At 40.5% G+C, this 23,171-nt stretch overlaps 1 protein-coding gene across 3 annotated transcripts; it reads right to left on the reverse strand.

The window, feature by feature from the left end:
* Nucleotides 1-2,506: 2,506 nt before the first annotated feature.
* LOC101173957 (multivesicular body subunit 12B) lies at nt 2,507-21,959 on the reverse strand. Of its 3 annotated transcripts, none has more exons than XM_020707854.2 (10): nt 21,763-21,959; nt 17,247-17,372; nt 16,564-16,671; nt 16,388-16,484; nt 16,086-16,215; nt 13,693-13,833; nt 11,488-11,582; nt 7,974-8,029; nt 6,770-6,829; nt 2,507-4,504 (listed from the first exon to the last, which is right to left on the reverse strand). In XM_020707854.2, exons 2-10 carry the CDS (start codon nt 17,355-17,357, stop codon nt 4,418-4,420), a joined length of 885 nt encoding a protein of 294 aa, XP_020563513.1. In that variant the 5' UTR covers nt 17,358-17,372; nt 21,763-21,959; the 3' UTR covers nt 2,507-4,417. The 3 variants fall into 3 exon arrangements, with proteins under 3 accessions (XP_020563513.1, XP_011480333.1, XP_020563512.1); XM_011482031.3 differs by having other exon boundaries at nt 21,730-21,958; XM_020707853.2 differs by lacking the exon at nt 21,763-21,959 and adding an exon at nt 21,328-21,528.
* Between the last annotated feature and the right edge of the window lie 1,212 nt (nt 21,960-23,171).

Consider the following 23,171-nt stretch of genomic DNA (forward strand, 5'->3'; position numbering starts at 1 on the left):
TAAGGAAAAACCTGAAAAGTCAAATCTGACAGAAATTCCCTCTAAACTCTAAGTTGGACAAAAATTAACTGAACTCCATCGCCTCCTGTAACCACGAAGGAGTTTCTTACCTCTCTACTGGAAGTTTGGACTTGAACTTTGCAAACGTCTCCGGGTCATTCTTCTCCCAACTCCTGCTCTGAGATCTCTCCACGCAGCTGCTCAGTGGGATTCAGATCTGGACTTGACGTTTCAGAGCTCTCCAATGCTTTTTTGTAACCATTTCTGAAGGGGACTGTACGGTGGTGCAGTGGTCAGTGCTCTCGCCCCACAACGATAGGCCCTGTTCCAGATCCCGGCCGGTACCTGTGTGGAGTTTGCATGTTCTCCCAGTGCATGTGTGGGTTTTCTCTGGGCGCTCCGGCTTCCTCCTACGGTCCAGAAACAGGCTTGATTCTAAATTGCCCCGGACATTCAAACACTTCAGTCTCTAGAATGAAGGTGGAGTTGGTGTTCATCCACTTATTTCAGTTTAACACAGGAATCCTTTTGATCTCAAAGGGGAAATTGCAGTTTGGATAAATTTAGGTTTGTCATTCACAAATGTGTGAATGTTTGTGCGACTGCCTGGATGTTCTCATTAGGAATTCTCAACAGACGGTGGAGCGGACTCTGTACTCATTACGAGTCAATGTTCTGATGATGGCAGCAGCTGGAGTGTTACTGACCATGTGATCAGTCTGTGGCCGCTCCCATTGACTTTATATGACAGGGGTTTGCAACATGAGTCTCATTCTGCTCTTTTAGCCCTTCATTGTGGCTTTATGGTTTTAAAGAATTGGAATAACTTTTCAATTAGTAAAGCACATATTCTAACCTATGCTTAGCAACTGGTTGTCATAGTGATGGGAAATGCCATTTTTGAATTGGCTTTCTTGCATTTTTAATTCAAGTAAATCTGCAGCAGCAGGAGGATCTTATTTGAAACAGAGCATTTTACTTTGAAAGGAACTTGTATGTGCTTCTGTAAAAAGTAAATTGGTTTAAGTTATTATTTATAGAAAAACATAACACTTTTACATTCAAATATTGTAAACTATTTAAAAGTTAGATATTAGGAATTAAAGGCTTCAAAGCTGCATAAATATATATAAAGTGTATTTTTCTAAAAGAGAATAAGTGGCTCTCGCTGGGTTTTGGTCAGTAAGAAACTGGACATAACTGCTATTGTAATGTTAATTGTCTTAGTACCCTGGAATAAGTGACTCCCCCCCTGGTGTTCCAATAGGAAGTATCAGCTGGCTCCAAAGAGACAAAATCCCATTGACTTCCATAGAGAAATAATCAGCTGTTACTCATTCTATTGGCCAGAATAAACATTCTTTCTCTGATACCTTTTTTTTTTAATTTTCTTGATAATCCTCATTTTTTCCTATTTTTGCTTTTGTGCACGTTTTTTTAAACATTAATTTCCATTTAATAACACTATACCACATAAATACAATACAAAATAAAATTCTAATAGTTGAAAAGGAGTAGAAAAGAAGAAAACTTCTATCATCAGCCCCTATTGCTACATCAACTAAAGTAGATCAAACAATAAAAATTAAAATGATCTCTGCATAAATATTAAGCCCAGCCTACATTAAAAAAACATATAAGTACATACACATTTACCTACACAAACCCTCATTTAACCTTTTTACCTACACAAAGTTCAGTGGCAACATCTACTTAAAATTCTATGTATTTTTCTTGATAAATAATTCTACACACTATATACATATTTGATATATGCTTAGCATTTCAATTTTAATAAGACCTTTAAAGGCAGCGATTGGTCCAGTTTCTTCCATTCTGAAATAGACACCTCCATGCCTTTGTTCTAAATCTAGGTTTTCTGAATCTTTATGTCCTTCTAAGTTAATATTTGTCTTTTATTGAATTTAACCTGTAAATTGAAGGTTACCCATATCTTGTGCACTTTGTTCATTCATTTGAGAATGTCGTCAACTAGGGCACTAAATTTACATATTTTAAAATGACTGAGTAGTGGGCCTGATGGGTCTCTATACTTACTTCCTGTAACAATTCTTATTTCTTTTTTTTGTAATGCTAGCATTGGGGTTACATATGTTTTATAAGTAGGAACCCCAACATTATTCAAAAGCATGGGGCCTCATGTTAGAAACATTTGACAGATTCTCCTGAACCCACTTTCAAGTGGTAGGGGTGTGTCCTTCTAGCAAGCTCGCTCCTCATCAGTGAGTGGTTGCCATAGCAACGTTGACTCAGACCCACCACTCCTTACTGACCTCACCTGGTTCCAACATGGCAGTGCCTGTATTGTAAAAAAATTGGCAACTGAGCTAGGAGTAAACCCCTTTCTCTGGGGGGCGCCACCCTCACTCAGTCCAGTTCCCATATACAGTCAATGGACCCCCACCCCCCATCTTTAATGTGGTTTTGGATTTGATATTTAAGAACCCGTGTAGACGTCCTCATGTCAGCACACATGTACACAAACACGTGTTTGGAGTGTTTATTAGTCTGCTGGTAAATGTTTAGTCCGAGACAACAGGAAGTGAACTAATGCAGCTGAGCACAGATGACAGTCATCACTCCGCCCACTTTATGTTAGCAGTGCAACAAATAGTTCTAAACATTTAGGAAAACAGCTTTATAGCAACACTGTCACCACATGGAACTAATAAATTAGACAAACGTGGAGTAAAAAGAATAAATGCACATGTTAAATATGTCTGCAGAGCTTCTGTAACAGTCTGTAGAGACATTTAGACCAATGAAGGCAAAGGGCTCCAGCTGGAGCCGCATCTTAAAGTGATCATTGAATGGACAGGAAAACATCACTGCACTGGACAGAACTGAGTAACAACTACTACTTTAGAGGGTTTTTTGATGGCTCCAGTTTGACATGAATCTGTCAGGAGGGACAGCAGCTGAGCGTGGACCGAAACGGCGTTCACTCCCACTGCTGACGTGGAGGGTAACAGACAAGTCCACAGCTTGAAGGAGATGCTGCAGGAAGACAAACGCGTCTCCTGATGGTTAAAAACTGCAAACAAAATGGCAGAAGTACGAACACACAACCAGGCAGCAGCTTTCCCAAACCCTTTTTCTCCAGCCCTCATTGTCATTGTGGTGGCTTTTCCCAGGAAAACTGCCCTCCTCCAACCATTACCCCCGTTAGAGCCATCCTGTCTGCACTTCTTCCCAGCATGAACAAGGTGTGCTTTAGAAATTCTCACCTCTGTGCCAGAAATCCAGGGAATGATCTGGATTTCAAATATTAAAGTTGGGAATTTTGTGAATATATTTACACATGGGTTGTCACTTAAGTTACTACCAGAGGACGCATCTTTCAGGACAGATCTACGGTTAAAAACCAGAAAAGTTAAACATCTGTAACTCAGGGCTTTGCTGGCAGTTAGTAGGGAGTGGTAACGTTAGAAAAAAGACTGACTTTTACATCATTTCTATAAAATCAGACCCCCAGAAACCAAAGAAGACACATTTGTCCTTTTTTTTTCCATTTAAAGAGGTTAAGACAATTCCAGTGTGGACTGGGTTTGTCCACATGAACCGTCTAAAAATCAAACGCCCAACGGGGGAACGAGACATTCTTGTTACAGGATCATCTGGGTTTCCCGGTTCCCTTTTTTTCTCCCAGATGAAGGAAATGGAATTCCCTCCACTCGAGTCTCGACCAGATCTCTAAGGTTAAAAGCCAGCCCAGACTCCTGATTGTAGCGTGGACAGTGTGAAACTACACGGAAATCTGCGTGTCAAATCTAGCAGTGGTTCTGAGGGTGACTGGAGCGGCCGGCTCAAACACAAACGGCGTGTAAGATGCAGTTCTGCGATTGGCCAGCGGCAACAGGAAGCACATTCAGTCCCAAAAACAAAACCAACTGAAACGGTCCCAGTGTGCTACAGTAAGACGAGGGACACATGCCAAAAACACGAGCAGGAACAAACCCAGACGGGATTTGATGGTTTCTTCCCTCTTTTCCAACAACTGAGCCGACTTCCTGCAGCCAAGACTCAGAGGAGAGGTTGTTTGGATCGTTGGACAGCGTGTCTCCTGACACACACACTCCCTGTTATGCTCTATAAAGCTTAAAAACATGAAATGTGGTTCTCTAAAAGCTTTTGTGCCAACACTGGGTAAGTCTCCGTGTCTCAGTGATGACTTGAGATTGTTTTAGGTCGACCCTCTTGGTTACAATGTTTCCCGTTTGCAGATAGAGAAGCAGGACGACAGCGAGACCACAGAAAGACGCTCTGGCTCCTGCCGGCTTCTCGTCTCCTGCACTGTCATCGTGGTGGAGAACTGTAGTGTCTGTGCTGCAGGACGTGGGCCGGGTCTCAGTAGTTGGGTTCGGGTCTTCAGGTGGGAACGCCGCGGGAGGCGGGCTCAAGCCTCTGAGCTCAGGGTGGTCCGTGTGGGACTCGGGGGAAGGCGAGCGGCGGCGCTGTGCTCGGTACGGAAGCTGTAGTCGTACTGGAATCACAAAGGAAAGACTGGACATAAAACTTTTCTTTTTTTTGGTAACTTTATTTATAAACATGTTCAACAAAAGTGTGAATCCCACGGGGACAGACAGAGAAAACAATGTCAATGCATACAGACCTTATATACAGCCATAGGACAGACGCATCACAGAGAAATGTAACAGTGAGCTACAGAGTTTATTAAAGAAAGGACCTTTTTGAAAATTAAATTAGTTGAAATAGCCTTTTTTGTTTGAATTTGTTTGATGACATAACCATACTGCATTAATTCATGCTAAAGCAGTGTTCAACATTAGCTTTGGAGTTTGACCATTTCCTTTTATGATTATGAAATTTCACCCACAGAAAAAGCAGTGGTGTTATAAAACTCCATGCCGTCGTCAGAACAGCCCAAAATGATGTCCTTTAGGAAACATCTAACCCTCACAGGGACAATCTTTGGGGTCTTTTTCTGGCAAAGCACAACAGTGCACCCTAGTGGACAAAGTACAGGACACCCATTCAGCCAATTCTGGATTCCCAACAAATATCTCTAAATTTTGGAGCCTACAACTCCTGCAGAATCTCATCCACCTTTTCAAAGATCAGTTTTGAAAAAGTGCATGACGGTCTGATCTGTAGCAACAATAATAGTCCAGAAATGTGAACTACAGCGTTCCTTCAATATATTTAAGTTCCACAGGGTTTTTTGTGCAATTGTGGATGCTTTGTTTTTTTTTTTCCAACGGGGCATTGTGCTCTGCATCCTGATTGGCTGCAGACCCTGTCACTCACTCTCCTCAGTGCCGCGTCTCATGCGATCAGTTCATAAATCCTCATTCGTAATCATCCTACAATACTGGACTTGTTCTAAGAGAGAAAATGTCTGTGTGGGAAAAGTGTGTGTGGTAAGTTGTTTTTTACTTTTATAACATTTGTAATCGTACTTTGCGGATTATTTTTCGAGTGGAACTTCTGCGATAAACGGTGGTACACTGTATAACTCAGTGGATCCATGCGGTGGACAGACGGTCACATGACTCATCATGCAGTTGGAGGGCTGAATCGTCCCAAAGATTTTTTTTTTCGTCCCAAAGATCTAATCATGTTGAAGTCTAATTTGCAAGTGTTCCCAGTGGTCAACAATGTTTGCCCTGGTTCATGCAGCTCATACTTCAGACGGTTCCGATCCGGAATGGTGTGGCGTCATATATCAAGGCCCCGGACCCCCTTCAGTATTCCTATCGGGACAGTGTGAAGTGTGCATCTGTGATCAGGAGGAGGGTGGACTCTGTGCTGCAGAAGAGGATGAGGGCTTTAACGCAAAGCATCCTGGGCAATCCCAGATACCCTTTGCATAACACGATGTCTGCACAGAGGAGCACATGGAGTAAAAGGCTCCTTTCACTGATCTGCAGGACGGAGCGCTTTAAGAATTCATTTGTCCCCTCAGCTATCAGGCTGTTTAACAAATCTGCCTGATATGAACTGGTATTTTATTGTTATTAACTGTGTGTGTTTGTGTGTGTCTTGCTGCCGGACACCGGAATTTCTCACTTGGGAGATTAATAAAGTTTTATCCATCCATCCATCCTGTCAGGTCTCTTCTGATTGGTTGCATTTTTACCAAGATTCTCACTACACAGAGGCTGTCATGTGAGTGGAGCACAGATCATTTCTATTTTTCACTGGTAGGTAGAAGACATGAAGTCTAACTTAGAGATGGAGACTTTTTCAGGATTAATCGGATCTAAAAGTGACCACCATTCTTCAGTCACACGGGTGCTGCAGGTCTTTGGGTTGCCGGGGCCCGTCGAGGGTCTTAGAGAGGAGCGGCTGCAGCTTAAGGGGAGCACCGGAGTGTTTCGCAGTTCCCTTGAGGCGTTTGTCCTTATAAGGACTTTGTGAAGATGGAACGTACCATTGCCGTGTGTGATAAGTGTATCATGAAGGCCCACTTATCATTTGAACGGCATTATCAGGCGCCTTGGAGAGTGTCCGAGATTTTGGGGATCTTCCTTCCTTCCTCCTTACTCCCCCCATGCCTGTTGTTTTAGGTGTTTGCTACTACCTGTTGCCCACAGCATCCCCATGGAAAAGGACATTTCTCTGACTCACCGAGTCGTCTACAACCTTAACATTTGTCGCAGACCATCTGCTTTCCCTGAAATGACCATGTCTCATCCAAATCAGAACAATGTTGTTTAAGTGGCGTGTGAATTTGAGGCCTTTTGTGCGAAACGCTGCCGGAGGTCGACGTGGTTTTCTCACTCACCTCTTTCTCGATGTCAGCCAGAGACTTGATCGTAATGCCCATCAGGTCCACCTGCTGCAGCTGCACACAGAACAAACGGGGAGCAGAACGCACGCTTTCAATCAGAGCTGGGGAAGTCCACCTTCAGATTTCTCAAACTCCGATGTTCACGGTTTGTGTTCTTGTGTCGTTTTTCTCCTTTGTTCTCGTTAGCTTGGCTGGTGTCATGCTTCGAAATGTTGGGGTCTGCTAACCTAACTTGGATGGCAGAAGCCTTTCTTCTAGAAAATTAGGTTCGTCTCTCCCATCAGTTTGGAAAGAAGCTCCTTTATATGGATGTCCTGTTATTATCTTAATGTAGAGGAAGAGAACATTCATGCTTATCCAGATCAGAAGAACACCTGATACCATAAACACCTGAAACACTCATTATCTTCTAATTTAAAATCCAATTGGAAAGTTTTGCTTTTCTAATAAATTGATTTATCATGATAGCACAATTATTATTTTTTCAATAGAATAAGCCCCCGTGCCCCTGAAAGACATTCAGCAGGTTCAGAAGATGGATAGATGGACCGATGCTATAGGAACACCTTCTAGATAACACTTTCTGGGTGGTTATCTGGTATTTTTCTTGCATTGGTTGGAATTATTTTTGAACAGAAAAAGAACCGTTTCTATAAGCCTGTCATGACCGTGGAGAGATCTCTGAAGTTGAACTGACTGTGAAAAACATATGAAGCTAGCCTCTGAAATGTACACAGCATGCAAAGCCTTGAAAAAAATCTGAATTTTGTCCCAAAACAAATCCTCTCTTAGTTCTCGATATTTCCGCTCTGCCGCCTGTAGATCATGTTCAGTGACACGGAGCCTGTTGTTGGTGGCTGCAGCGCCGCTGCCATCTTGTGGTAAAACATTAAACAGCTTTTCTGTGTATTTCTGCTCCTGTCAACAGTGAAGGCCGGTTCTTTCTCTGCCGGCTGGATTTAAATTGGACTTTAAACTGCATTAAGCCTAAGCTGCACTTTAGACATGCCTGCTCTAGAGACTACTGTGCATGTCAGGAGGCTTAGACCGCTATATATTTACAAAGTATCACTCCATCAGGAACCTCAGTGGTTTTTGTCTGCATGTTGCCGTGGGGATCATTAACTCTGAGCTCCATGTTGACGCTTTTTGGAGTGACTTGAGGAAATAAAAGACATTACAGATGAGACTAACTTACATCAGAAGAAGAACAGGCAAACTTCTCAGAGATCATGAAGGGAACTCCATCCATCGCTGCAAGACAGTCACAAAAACGAAATTACAACGAAGGCCATCATAAATACAAATGCAGGGACCTTTTCAACTTTTCAACACGGTATTTTGGGGATTTTTTTATTTTTTGGAGAATTCAACCAGGTAATGATTATAATGATGAGGATGTTTTACTTTGGACATATACTTAAAACAAAAGATAGGACAAAAAAAAGACAAGAAACATGATTTGAAATTCTCACCCCTAGACCAAATATCACCAAACCCAGTTCCCCCACCATCTATGACGGCAGTGTTCCTTCTCTAACGAGTACACCGTGTGTGTATTTACACACATGTAACAACACGCACACACATGGAATCATCCAACACTGACTTGTCATGTATAAACACTCTTTTAGTTCTGTTAAACTCTTATTAACACACCCAAATCCATCCCCACATGATTCAAATTTATATTCACGAGTGTTTACAGATTTATCACTGTTTTTTACTCACCATATTTATCAATAACCACATTTCTCTCTATGTTCTTAAACTCTTGTGTTTAGACATTGTTTCCGGGTTCGTACACTTTCTTTTAGCAATGGTTTTCCATAACATTTCCTAAGCGGTTCCATAGCCTTTCTAGGGGTAACGGTACATATATTTGTATTGTTGTCAGCATCAATGAAGGGAAATGACAATCGGTTAAGTCAAATGCGGTGGGTCGACATTGTTACACAAAGACAGCGTATGCCACAGGGGACACCTGAAAATGTTGACAAACAAAACATGAAACTTGAATAATTTTAAATGGAAAAAAAAGTGCAAGTTAAAATTTTAGTTTTTTTTTCAAGCCAGTATTCATTGGATATTTAAGTATCCAATGTTTTTGGTTCCTGACAGCTAATAGTTTTTCTATTGTATTTCTATTTTACTAAGCAGATCACCTACATAGGTCTATTCTATATATTGTCATGTAAAACCAATAAAATCAGTTGACAAGTCATTTTTTTTGCCTTTTTTGTACCAAATAAAATTCAGAAAATGTACCAAAAACGAGCCCTATGAAATATTGAATACTGAACTGAATTGAGATTTTAGTGTACCGTTACACCCATAAACCTTTCACAGAATTTCCAAAACTAAATAAAAGAAATACATTTCAGTCAGACTGTTGTAGTCTGTGCCGATAAATCCATAAAAAAGGCTTGATGTGGGACATGATTTGTCCCGACGCTCAAGAATCAGTGAACTACAAAAGCCAAAACTCTAAACTAACTGGTTCCAGGCGGAGCAGCGGCTTTCTCCCGCCACAGTGCGGGACGGCTCACTGGGAGAGTCTCTGACTGATTTCTGAAGGATTTCATAGAGCCGTGCAGCGACGCTTTAGTACACTTCTTTAAGATCAAATAAACCGGATCACTCATCGCCTGCGTCCTCCGTGATGAGGTCGAGAAAGGCTTTTGACGGAAGCTCCTCCCACGAGCGGCGGGAGCGGCAGGTTAACACATTTCTCAAGCAACGTCAAGCAGCAACCGTGACATGTTAAAACAAAGATGGTGTACATAAGGTTGACGCATGAATTGCGTTCGGTGTGAACAGACAATGTGAACAGACAATAGTTCACTGATGCGCGAACGAGGAAGGGGTGGTCTGCGGAACCCGTGTGCCAGGATCATCCGTGATCCGTTGCACCTCTAACGTTAAGCCAATGTCTAGTCACCATCAGAGGTCCTGCGGAGCGTTTTTTAAGCGTTGGGTTGGCAGCTACATGTTTTAGGTGTTGTGGAGCATCCAGTGTTCAAATATCTGAATTTTGGTGAAGAAGATGCATCGCGTTAACTAATTACCAACTCAGCTTTGGTAGTGACTAGGGGTGTAACGATACGCTAAAATCTCAATTCGGTTCGGTTCAGAATTTCATAGGGCTCGGTTTGGTACATTTTGGTTTGGTACGGCTGTTTAACAAATCTGCCTGATATGAACTGCTATTTTATGAACTATTATCTTATTGTTATTTATTTTGTGTGTGTGTTTTGCTGCAAGACACCTGAATTTCTCCCTTGGGAGATTAATAAAGTTTTTATCCATTTATTATCAGTACTTTTGTACAAAAAAAGGCAGAAAAAAATTACTTACAAAATGCATTTATTGGTTTTACATAACAATAAATAGAATAAACCTATGTAGGTGATCTGCTCAATGAAATAAGAAAAACTATTAGATGCCAGGAGCCAGAAACTTTGGATACTTAACACTGGCCTGAAAAAAAACATTTGAACTTTTTTTCTTGTAGACCCGATTGTTACAGTCGTTGATGCCGTTTTAAGTTCATTAACAGATTAGATGCGTTACTGTCGCGTTACTTAATGCTATCTTTGTGCAACAATGTCAACACACAGAATTCGACTTATCCAACTGTCTTTTCCCTTCATGGATGCTGAGATCAAAGCCAAAGTGTTCCCACACAGGAGAGCGTAAGGAGATGGGGGGGGGGTCCTCATCTCTGGCCTCACGTCTGCATTAGCCATATGTTGACATGCTTACTGTCCGTCACCTCATAGCATCTCGGAGGAAACTCATGGCTAACATTACTTCCGCCTCGGCGCAAAGTTGATACAGTGGCGACCTGGGGGTTAGCCCCGCCTATAGCCACTAAGACTCATGGGGAGTGTGACATCACTGAGAGAGCTATGAAGAGAAGTGAGGTTCATGTTGTTACGCTGTTCGTGTGTGTTCATAATAAATGGGCTTTAATGCTGGAAAGGAGATGGAACAATCTATTTCTCTGTTTACTCTCTCTCTGAGACTATTTGAGGGCGTGTGGATTACGGGGCAAGGAAAGTCAATGCAGCTACTCAAACAGCAGCTCGGCTCTCTTTTCCTCGCTACGAGTGACAAAGCAGCTGGATCGTTACAGTGCATATGCGGGAAAAAAAAGAAAAAACGTGCCGAAACAGTACAGAAGTGAACCGAACCGAAACTGCTGTACCAAACAGTTTGGTTCAACTACGTGTGTCGTTACACCCCTAGTAGTGACGTGTTGATGATGTAACCAGTGGGTGGAGTCTAAAACCAACCAGGGGAGAAACTAATCATTCTTCTCCTAAACTTTAGGCAATTTTACTTATTTGCAGTGAGACATTAGTTGCCAAACTGGATGACAGAGACAGAAGTCCCACTTAAAATGTGTCGTCATTCAGATGCAGCTCCTGCAGCAGATGATGAAGCTCACCGCACTGGAAGAGTCTCTGAGCGATCTCATGAACCCAGACATGAAGACGTGTCAAAATGATTAAACCTAATCTCTCAACTTCTTTTGTGGCTTCCATAAAGTTCTGAAGAGGATTTTGATGGTGGCTCCTCCCACACAAAGCAGGTTTGATGGACAAGCGTCAATCAGCGGATTTGACGCGCATCCAAACAGATGCGAATTTGCCGCCTGACTCATGTTTGGTGTGAGTATTAGAATGCTTTATAACAAGATCTCTGACCTGAGATGGCATAAAGGTTGGAGTTGTGGTGCTCATAATCCGGTCTGGTGGTGTTTTTCCCTCTGAAGCTGGCAGGCAGGGTCATGGAGATATGCCTTGAAGCAAAGAAAGAAACAACAAAACACCTTCAGATGTAATAAGTGGACATCAGTGGCCATCCCCCAGCAGGGACACAGAAGTTTCAGAGAATGAAATGTGATAACTTAAAGGCTGTTGGTTCAATTCTTTACTAGGGGTGACTTAGAGGAAAACAATACTATCTTTATCCAAAGTTGAGGAATTGGAAAGTTTGACCCCTTTGTGCTGAAGAGAGTGAAACATTTTTTTTGTTTTAGGGCCACCAAAAAAAAAAAAAAAAAAAAATTAAACTACGAGATTATAATTTTTTTTCTCATAAATTTGCGAGATTAAAGTGGAAGTGAGCATACAGTGCAGCAGCAGGTGAACGCCGCGCCGCAGCAGAGCAGACCGACTAAACTTTGTTGAACAGCTGAGCTGAATGTTTATTGATAACGTTCCAAATGTCTGGAAGCTCATTTGTTTGATTTACGATGTATTAATGTTTTATTTATCGATGGGTGGTTTTGCAGGATCTCTGCAGTCCAAAACCATCGGGTTTCCCTGCAGGCAGCTGTCCACTTGAATCCTTTATCCCTCCATTAAAGACCAGATCTCTACGTCTGTGTGACGCTTCCGTCTGAGGAGCAGCACTTTTTGGGATTGTCAACGTTCTAATGCTAATATAGCAGACTAATTTCATTCCTCTTTATTGTTTTATGTTGAAACGGGACGTTTCCTCTGGAAGAGGGGGCGTATGTAACACTGTTTACTTCCGCATTGGTGTTCGGATGACAGGCTCATGACGTAATGTGACAGATGAACTTTAGGGTGTGTGAATGAAAAGGAGAATAAAGGCTGCAGCATTTCTCTGCACCCAAATGTCTTTCTGAGCTCCTTATTTTACATATGAAACTCCGCTTTACTGACACTGAACCCGGAAAGACGGCTCCACTGACAATAATCTGACTTTGAGTTGCAAAAAGGTTCAGAATCTCTTTGTTTTTTAAACATATCCGGAAATAAAGCTTCACAAAAGGCTCCGCGTATTTCATCTTCAAGCTAGGCTCCGCTAAAAGGAAAACTTATTTTTTCCTCGTAAATTATATTTAAAAGTCGTAATTAAAAAAACATTTTTTATTTGTAAACTGGCCCTAAAACTCTGTCGTAATAAACAGACCAGGACTTTTTTTTTTTAAGAATTCAGCCTGAGAAAAAAAATGCAGAAGATGAAATGAATGATTTGCATTTTTTTTGAACACACAGTCCTGGGGGAAAGCAGGCGTGTTACCTGCATTTGTAATTAGCACTTCTTAAACAGTTAAAGCAAGAAAGACGTGACATTATTATGTTTTCTGAAAACTCAGCAAACAATGTCCCACCAAGCAGCAAACTCATTTAAAGTCCAACTCTGATCCCAGAGGTCTTTTAATGATGATGCAGATTTGAGTCAAAAATCAGAAAACCTGCGTCGTTTTCTAGGACAAAGTTTCTGCAGAGCGGCAGGAGTTCATTCGAAATTCACCTCTGAATTGTGGGCGGGACTCTACACTGACAGGAACCCCACCCCCATTTCCCGTCACCCATCTGTTTACACTCTCTCTTTTACAGCCTCCAACCTAACATTAGCGGAGCAACATAAACATGGATCAATATTGGAGCTACCCGAAAGTACAGTTCTGGTCCAGATTCCAGCTCAGACGAGGTAAATAAAGACGGTCATGGATCTACTGTTTACAGTGGATGCATCAGAATGGAGCAGAGCAGGGAACTTGTGGTCAATCCAGTCTATTTTCTAAGTAACAATGTTTTTTAAGCATTTTTGTCTGCCCTTAATTCACAACGATTTGAATTAAAAAAAATACTTAATTTTGAGCTTAATTTTCTCTATACATGTCCTCCATCGTCGGAAAAAGGCTAAAGAAAACATAAAAACATGGTTTTCATCTGAGTAAGTCTTTAAGAATGTAATAAATCTCCAACGTTACAGACTGTTGTGTTCAGTTGTACAGTCTATACTACAACAACAACAACAAATAAAAATCAAGCACAAAACATCCAAACGTTAAAACATTAATAACATCTCTTTGGACAGAAGTTTCTGTGGTTTGTGAGAACATCAGAGCCGTGTAAATCCAGGAGACATACTTGGGTATCGGAGCTGCTGGAACAGGAGCAGGGGTGGAGTTGTTCACATTTTGAATGGCGTTGGTGGGTGGTGGGACAGCAGCGTCTTGAGCATGAGGGACATTCCCCATGCGGTACCAGATTCCCATGCTGTTAAGCTCCCTGTGGAACGATGCAATAAGGAATGAAAACATGCAAACTTCATTCCTCAAAGGCCGCTGCTTTGGGCCGTTTCCTCGGATAGTTCGCCTCGTTTGGAAAGAGTGAAAGCTCACTTGAGCTGGAGTGCAAATCAAACATCCCCCTAAAGACCGAAGCAGACTAAATCAACAGATTAAACTCTTCTGTTGAACCAGCTGCTCCCTGTGGGGCTGCAAACAAACTCTGACAGGGGAATGTAGAAGAAACAGAGAAGAAAACCATCTTTCTGGGACCTCAAATATTTATTACCCATCTTCTTTTCTTCACCAAACCATGTTTACATACCTGGTACGTAAACATGGTTTGTGGTTCTACTATATTCAGATCTGCACAGTTACTTGTTTTCTCTTGATTTAAATCAATTCTCCCTTAATTTTGCTCCAAATTCACACTTAGATGAAGCTAACTCGAGTCCATTTATAAGAGAAATATTGTTCTAAAGCAGACAAAGCTTCTCATCATCATCCTACGATCCCCACATAACCTGAACTATCCAAAGAAACAAACCTCTGTAGACTTTCACCAATGCAGCAGTGGAAGAAGAACAAGAGAGAAGGAAGTATGTTGAACTGACCAAAAAATAATTGAATCAATATTCACTTCATCAAAAACCCAATGCCAACTTTTGATTCATAGGAACCAATTGAAAACATTTTCCTCCCTGTTTGTATCAGCAGTTACATGATTGCTTTATTAAATAACCAAACAAAACTAGGTTTTAATGGCAACCTGAAAAATAATAGAAATTGAATAGAATCCCACTGATATCGAATTGTAAACTGACATCATGGCATATCTGTGCTTTAGCAGATATAAAACCTATTTTTTTTTAAAAGTTTTTTTCAAGTGGTTTGGTCCCTTTGAGGTTTTGGTTTTGCTCCATGCAGAGAGTAAGCTGAGGATGTGAAGCTGTGAAGCCTTTTCTGTCCATTCCCCTGTCACTTGTGTTTGAGGTGGGAGGAATGTAAACAAGAGAAACCAGAATGGCTATAAACAAACAAACCACCATGTTACCATGCCAACAGTGACACTTCCTGTCAATCACATAGTTCATTCATCTGCTGATGGGACTTATTCTAAGGCCGTATGCCAACTGGTTCCCTGCCCCTACATCTCCTCCCTATTGCTCTGATTGTAGGGGTATTTCAATCCGTAGTGATGTCCAAAAGTTTGTTTTTTTAGGAGGATCTGTATAGAGCTGTGACGGTGTGGGATTTTTGATCACCACAGTGATGAAGCAGCAAGGACGCACGCAGCTTGTAATGGAAATGAATACAAAGGAAATTCCCATAGAAGCCCTTGAAGTTTGAACACAGGACTCGCCGAAAAAGTAAATTATTAGCAAAGATGATTGTGTTCATTATAGTTCAAATCCCCCACCATATGCAAAGCTTTTCAAAAAAAAAAAAAGAGGAACGCGCAGTGACGAGTCATCACCGTGGTGATCATCTCATTACCGGCGATGCGGTGATATGGTTATCGTCACACCCCTACATCTGTAGCGACTTAGGGATGGCTATCCCTCCACCAGCAGGTTTATAGTGTCGCGCTGTGCTGCCGAAGAGAATCGCATTTCTTCACGTGGGTGTGCTCTGACGCACAGAAGTTTACATTTAAGTACAAGTAAAGCCTTTTAGTTTAAGCAGGACTTTATAAAATTATAAAACAGATGTTTTGTATTTTCCGAGCGCTGGCAGCTACGCGCTAACGTAGATGACCATTAATACCTCATTGAGAGGCAGTAATGTCCACATTTAAATACATTATGCTTTCCATATCTCTCCACTTGGAGGGATAAATGTAGGGGCAAGGAGAAGCTGTAGGGGAAGGGAGGCATTTCGGATTCGCCCTAAGTGTTTAATATTACAGACCCAAATAACTCCTGCATTTCTTAGTCTTTAACCCTATAATGCCTGACCTGTTGGTGGCAACATGGAATAACACTCTTTGAACTATCATAACTCTTGTAACGTTTACGCAAATAACATAATTCTAATGGATTCTAAAGCGTCACAATCAGCTGATTTTTGCTGATTGTGTGAACACCTCACTTCTGTAACCTGTTGCATATCAAGCCCGCTTTTCTCCGCTTCAGAATCTGTTGGAATTACGTTAATTGCATAAACTGTCAAGACATTACGGTCAATCCTGGAGCTACAGCTTTGGCGTTAAAGGATAAATGATCCTTATTTAAGTGCTTTAAAACTGCTTACCCAATGAACGTATACTGAGGAGGTGCCTGCTTGGTGCGCCCGAGGATCCGGATGTCACAAATCGCTGCCTCTGTGGAGTCCCTTGGAATGAACTTGATGCAGAGTCGCCTCTTCCTGAAGGCTTGCTCCTCTGAGGGACGGGGAAAACAAATCCTTACCCACAGCACAGTCTGCTCCTTTAGCAATCACCAGACACATTAATAATATGGCACTTAAAACTACATCTATGAAGGTTAGAAAATCTAAGCGGTTTTAGAGCTTTTTGCCACAGGTAATGGTGTCAACAGGAACCGATTACATACGGGTGTCCACCGTTTCCTGGATTGGGATGAATCCCACAGGCAAGGTGTCCTTTATATCAATGAGCTTCATGTCCACTAATACATTCCCTAAATGACTCTAGGGGGGGAAAAAAGATCAAGTTTAACAATACAATCTATTTTTTGACCAGGTCAATGTGCCAGGTGAGTGAACGGACATTTTCTTTGGAAAAAACTCTGGTGAAGCAAAGGTAACGGGTCACTTTAGATTTGAAAAGGCCATCTTTCCACAGGTCTGCATCAAGGCCATCTGTCGTCGTGGATACCTGGATTAAATAGCACAGACATGAACTTTGGAGTTAAGATGTTACCCAAAAAAAAATGGTGAAAACATTAGAAGTCCATTTAATTGACCTTATATTAACAGAAAGAAGTTGATCAATCCTGGTCCTCCAGGTCGACCATCGCGCCCGTTTTCCAGCTCTTCCTTTTCCTCCTCGATGCTGATAAACTGGCTCAGGTGTTTTCATGTTCTGATTGACTGAATACACCTGATCCAATCAGCATCTAATCAGCAGTAATAGGTGCAGGGAGGGCTGGAAAACGAGCAGTATATGCCTGCCTGGTGGTAGATCTTTAGGACCCGGATTGAGCAGCTCTGTTCCTGTAGAGCTGAAGACGGCTTATGATTTCTAATACCGTCTTAATTTACCCACCTGAAAAACGCTCTAATGGTTTTATGCAGTAAAGTTGTTTGCTTTACATCTTACAGGGGCATCATTTAAACATTTTGAGCATCCAGCCATTAAAAAAATGTAATATTGAAATGTATTTACATGCATTTTTCCAGCATGACTTTAAAATGGTCTTTCACTTTGTGTGTGTCTGTGCTGTGACTTACTACATCATATCCAGTTGGAGCTCTGTTCCTGGAGGCTACTACTCCAACCCCAGTGATTGGGTCCATTGGCATCTCTGGCAAAGCTTCAGTCAGATCCCGTACTTCAGGCATCTTTGTAACAGCTCTCTACAACATGGAACACAAAACATCTATTAGAAAAGAGAACAACAGGTAGATCAACCATTACAAAAAAGTCCAATAAAGGCAACATGACACATTAAAAAAAAACGAAGACTTGACATGACATGATCAGTCACATTTGTCAACCAAAGGGCTGTGCCCCCCATTAGAGTGGATTTTAATCGGAAATGGACAAGAATAATAAGGAGTTGTTAGTACGGGGGTCTGCAACCAAAGGCTCTGAAGCCTCATGGGGCTTCATTTTAAAAATTAGGGCCCTTAATATGCATTTTCCAGATATCTGGGGCATTATTTCAGCTGTTTTGACAGCAGAAAGAAGAGGGATTTAGTCCTTAACTTCTACTCTATTACTGTTGACAGCTATGATTTCCCCAACACCGTTTTCCTGCGACCGCTTATCTACTACACAACTTCCAAAGCTCTTCAGGTGAAGCCCCTGAAGAAGTAAACTTACATGTAACACAGTTTAAACTCAAATATGTATTTTCTGTTTTCTTTAGCACAGCAGTACATCATTGTGCTAAAAAAAAGCCCCCCTGCATCCCTTTCCCCATGAAGAGAGCCGTGTCAGTCAGTCACATGTAGTGTGAATCACAAAAGATTTTCTACATTTTTTTAATGAACTTGCATAAAAGTAATTTCATAAATGGCAAGGTTACATCTTGAATGTAATCTGATTGTAAATTCAAAGTGAAAAATTCTTGGAAAACAAGGCCATATTTATAATTTAAAACAAAAAGGGGGGGGGGGGGGCACACAGATAGACAGAAAATGCACGTTCTTAATTCTGCCTCCAGGTAATTTATTGTTAAATGAAGTCATGACCCAAAAACAGCCAGACAATGTTTTGGATTCTTGTCATTATATCATTGACAGTAGAGATGAAGGCATCTACAGTGGCTGTCTGACAGTCTCTTTAAGCACATCACTGGCTCTGTAATGTCAGACATTTCCATTCACAGTGGATTCGTGTCTCTTTTTATACTCAGGAAATACAGTTTTTTTAATGTCCTGTGACTTCATTTTGTTGTATTTATCCGCCACGTCTTAAAGTCCAGACGGTAAATATATAGTCTGACCTTAAACCACTTTGTGATCACATACTGGTGACGCATGGAAAAACTCATTAGCATAGCATCGTAGCATCAGTGTCTAACCACCATCTCCAGATCAACACTTTTTATCAAACTTTCTGTTGCAGCTGTAAGTCCAGCAGGTTTACCCTCCAGGTTCTGTTTGGATCCTGTCAAAAATCGTTTCATGTCACAATGATTCACCAGTCAAACGCTACACTGAGGTACCAGGGTGGTGGCGGTGGTATTTGCGTTCAGGTATCACGTGCCGTTGTGTACCTCGCGTGCACACAGGAGAGGTGGAGCATTAAAGAAAGTAACCAAAAGGTTCAAACTGAAGAACAGTGTGAATTTTTGGTTATACACCACTTGGCTTCAGCTATGCAGTAGTCTGCTTGTCTGAGTGCATCTTCAGTGAAATGTCTATCAGGTGATTCACAGCTTTATGCTTTCAGCACATGAACAGTGAAGTAACTAAGAAGCAAAACTAAGATACATCTGGGTAACCATTGTCATTATAACTATAGACACTGAAGTCACACGTACTTAAAAAAAGAGCAACTTAGGGTTGCACTGGTACAAACCATGTGTCATATAAATGGGAAATGGCTAAGAAAAACATTGTCGTAGTTACAGACAACACCTCTGCTCCTCCTTCAGTGTTTTTAGCTTTTCCAGGCCAACATTGTAAATAATTTTTTTTATTCTTGTTTTGACTGGTGAAATAAAGGTTTCTATCAATCTGTCTCCTCAGATGGATCATTTCACATGAAGCGCAACACCCAAACTCTAGGTTTAGCTTCTCGAAATGCCCTGAAGTTGTCCACTGTGACAAGACCACTAAAAGAATCAGACATGCTGCAGTATTTGTTTTCACTGGGAGAAAACTAGAAGCTGTTTGGGCTTTCAAATCGCAAATTAAAGACTGAGTGGAGCATTAAGTACTTTTGATCAGTGGGCTTTGGAACAACATGGATATGTGATACTCTTACATCGTCTTTGATCAATCCTAATTCTGAGACTAATCTTGAATGTGAAAGTAAAAAACTGAAAGAACAATACCAGTTTCAAAAGATACTGAAGTAAAATATGAAAACAAGATAAACAAGTCAAGCTGTAGTTTTCATTATGATAAAAAAATTATTTGTTTAACATGTCAACATCTACAAAACGTAGATGTTCCAATTTATCTTTTTCATGCACATTTTTTTTATTTTTACAAACAAACATTATGCCACCAATTTACCTCTTTAGAATTTAGCCATTAGAGATTCAAATAAATAATTTTCTTTTAAAAATTATTTCTCCTTTTTCTAAAGGCATTTGAAGTTCCTTATGACAAGTAAAACCTGTGTTTACAGGTCAGACAGTAAAAACAGAACAGGAGCATCTGAAACATTCATAACATTTTAAGATCGCACACTGGATTGAATTTTTGATCTGAACTGGTGCTTTTTGTGGCAGTTTGTGTGTAACGGGAGATGGTGGAACATTTGAGTTGGCCAAACAGATGAGAGACCTTCTTGTTTTCCTCAGAGATCTTTTGGGAGGTAAAGTGAAGAATCAACCCCTCATGTTCTCTCTCTTTTTTTTTTTTTTTTTATCAGGTGGGTAAATGTTAAATCTCCGTCCCATGCTGACACTGGTAAATACATTTTTTTCATGTACAAGTTTTTGAATATCATTGAAATTTATCTTAGGGATCTTCAATCTTGTAAAGACCACTTGGCTGTCCTGAACAGGTTTGCCCATTTTTCACCCGTAGACTGCCGGTATCCAGTCGGTAAGAGCAGGTAAGACTAAGGGATAACACATCCATAGTTCTCACTGGATGGAAATACACCCAAAGCTTCACATTTGACTGACGTGATACGCAACCATGTTTACTGGAATGATGTGGAAAAAAAGGAAAAAATACAATTTTTTAATCAACAAGCATCTCGTTTTCGGACATAATTTCCACTTTGACTATAAAATTTTTAGTAGCCTTAAAAATATATGTTAAGAACAGGATTGTGGCAACTTTAGAGAAGAGAAACATAACAGGGCTGGTGGGATTTATATAAATGTGCTTCCTCCCACACTCAAAATAATAATCAAACTCTATTTGACAACCGTCACATGTTGTTGATTCATTGTGTTCTGTATGTCGACTGTATGTGGAAATATGTCCAATTATAATTTAGAGTATTTATTATAATGTGATCTTTAATTTGATTTCCCAATCAATTTATGACCTAATATCTCAATAGGTTTGATTTTTTTTAAATACATTTTTCTTAATCCTTTTTTATTTTCTGTGTTTTACAATAATTTACTGTGTTTTTATCGTCTTTTATTATGAAGCACTGTGTGATTTTTATCTTGATAGGTGCTATTCAAAAAAAGTTTATTATTATCATAATTATATATGGTTGCATTTTTAATTGTCTTTTTTCTGTTATTATTGCTTGAAATACAAATATAAACCAAAACGTTACCCCACATCTCCTAAAATGTACGTGATTTACTTTTTTGATTTTGTTTTCTTTTTTAATTTCACATTATATGATATTTCCAACATAAATGTGAAACTGGCCCAGATTTTAAATTGTTTTAAGTGAGATTAAGAACGGGACGAATTATATAACCCGGATCCCATTTAACATGATATGACAATAAATTAAACAGATTTAAATACAAAACTAAAAGTGAAAGCATGCGATGGTTTGAAACTGAGCTGAGCCACACCAAGAATCCTACTATAAACACATGTGAAAGCAAGCATCGGTAAAATATGCAAAGCTTAAGAGAAAAACGTCCCACAAAGATTTAAAGAAAACGAAGAAGAAGAACGAAGCCAGGGGGTTACTACCATTGACACCTACCGCAAACCCCATTCACTTGTTGTGGTTACTGGCTGTATCACATTTGACCTCTTCCCCGTCGATTCTCTCTCCTTTCAAACCAGTGTTTTGTAACCGATCCGCCATTAACTCATAAGGTTTCATATCTTCTTTCTCGCCTCGTAGTACAGTGATGGTCCAGGCTGCTCCTCGCTATGCGACATAAAGCTAAAGCTAACGGGTGGATCAGAATTAGACAAGCACCGCCTAACAGTTCACGGCAGGCAGTGAGCAGCCCGGGTACCTGAAGTCTTTTTAAACCACGTTCCGTCTTTACAAAACACCTCCGTGTCAAAAAAAACCGCAACATTAGTTTGGAGACGCAGAATATCTGTTAGCAAGCACAGTTAGCTTACAAGCTGAAGCTGAGGAGCTAGTACTTACCCCGCGAGGCAATACGCAGAACGGACCGCTCACCTCGAGTTTCCCCGCGTGCTTTGGCTGGTTTTCAAAACATGTTGCCGCCCTGAAACCAACAGAGTGATCCTGAACTTTAGCTGAAGTGTTAATATTTACATGGTGTGTTTCCGGTTTCGTGTAGCTAAACCCAGAGCGAGGGCCCACAGCGAGATCCGCTGCTGACCGCAGATAGCTCCGCCCCCTCCCACCGACTGCTACGATGCTCTTCAGTGGACGCCTCGCAGAAAACCTTCCACTTTACAGGCTCCGATTCATTTGTTCTATGGTTTATAAGGGGGACGCAGACAAATGAGGAAAAAGAAATTCAGGAACAAAACACAGCGCAGAATAGGGATGCTTTAAAACTCATTTTACCACGTGGTTTCATCATTAAAGCGGATTGTGGAGAAAGCATTTTTGCATCCTCAAAGCAAACCATACTGTGGGGCTGAAAAGGTTCAAGCCAATGATAATTGTGTTTGGTTTTAACGTGTTCTTTTAACATTTCTCTGATGATTGAGGAAATGTATAGAGAACATTTAGCTCAAAACTGCATTTTTTTGTATTTCTTTATTCAAATTGTTGTGAATCAGGAGCAGACGAAAAAGTTCTGTTAGGTAATGTTTGCAATGTGGTTACATAAATATACTTTTATGTTTGTGTATATATATATCCAGACAAATACCAGTAGATCCAATTTTTTTACTGTAAGATTGGATAAAGGCACAGGCAGTGGGGGGCAATGCCCCCCTAAATACAGTGACTGCCCCCTAAATGTGATGGGCCACAAAAATCCACAAATAACTACAGGAATAAAAAAATAAAACAACTACAAGTCAAAAAAATGTAAGTATTTATGTATATGGAAGGACACACAGGCAAAGATACATAAAAAGAAAAAGGGTAGTGGTAGAGGGTGGTCTTCTTCAAACTGCTCCTGATTCCAAACAATTTGAATAAATAAACACTCAGAAATGCCATTTTAAGCTGAATTTTCATTATGGATGTCCTCTATCATCAGAAAAATGAGAACATGAACATGTCAAAAACATGTTCTTGTGGCAAAAAATAAGAATTTCACCAGAGTGGGTCTTTAAAGAGAGAGATGGAAATCTGTTGACAGGTTCCACAAGTGTAATGGAAAGATGGAAGAACTTTGAAGATCTCAAAAATATCCATGTAAATAGAAAAGGTTCTTGCAAATTTTTGCTGCGATAATTCTTTTTACTCATGATCGCACGATTTTGCAGCCACATTTCTATTTCATGTGATGATACTTTGAACTTGCAAAAGCATAATTTTATCTTGCTCTGGCATCTCTCTCTCTTTTTTAACTTTTCTTTATTTTTTCACTTTCTAGTGTGAAGTGCATTTGGATGTGTGCACAACATTTTGTAAACGCTGAAATACTAGTAAGGAATAAAGGT

The sequence above is a fragment of the Oryzias latipes genome, chromosome 12 (genome assembly GCF_002234675.1).
Source record: "Oryzias latipes chromosome 12, ASM223467v1".
NCBI classification, from domain to species: Eukaryota; Metazoa; Chordata; class Actinopteri; order Beloniformes; family Adrianichthyidae; genus Oryzias; species Oryzias latipes.

Bases quoted from the DNA above. Each gene is read 5' to 3' on its own strand.
- LOC101173957 (XM_020707853.2), bottom strand. The intron at 8,030-11,487 runs GTCAGAGATCTT...ACTGTCTTGCAG, and splicing joins CAACCTTTATGCCATCTCAG to CGATGGATGGAGTTCCCTTC. The intron at 6,830-7,973 runs GTAAGTTAGTCT...TTCTGTGTGCAG, and splicing joins TTGCCTGTTCTTCTTCTGAT to CTGCAGCAGGTGGACCTGAT.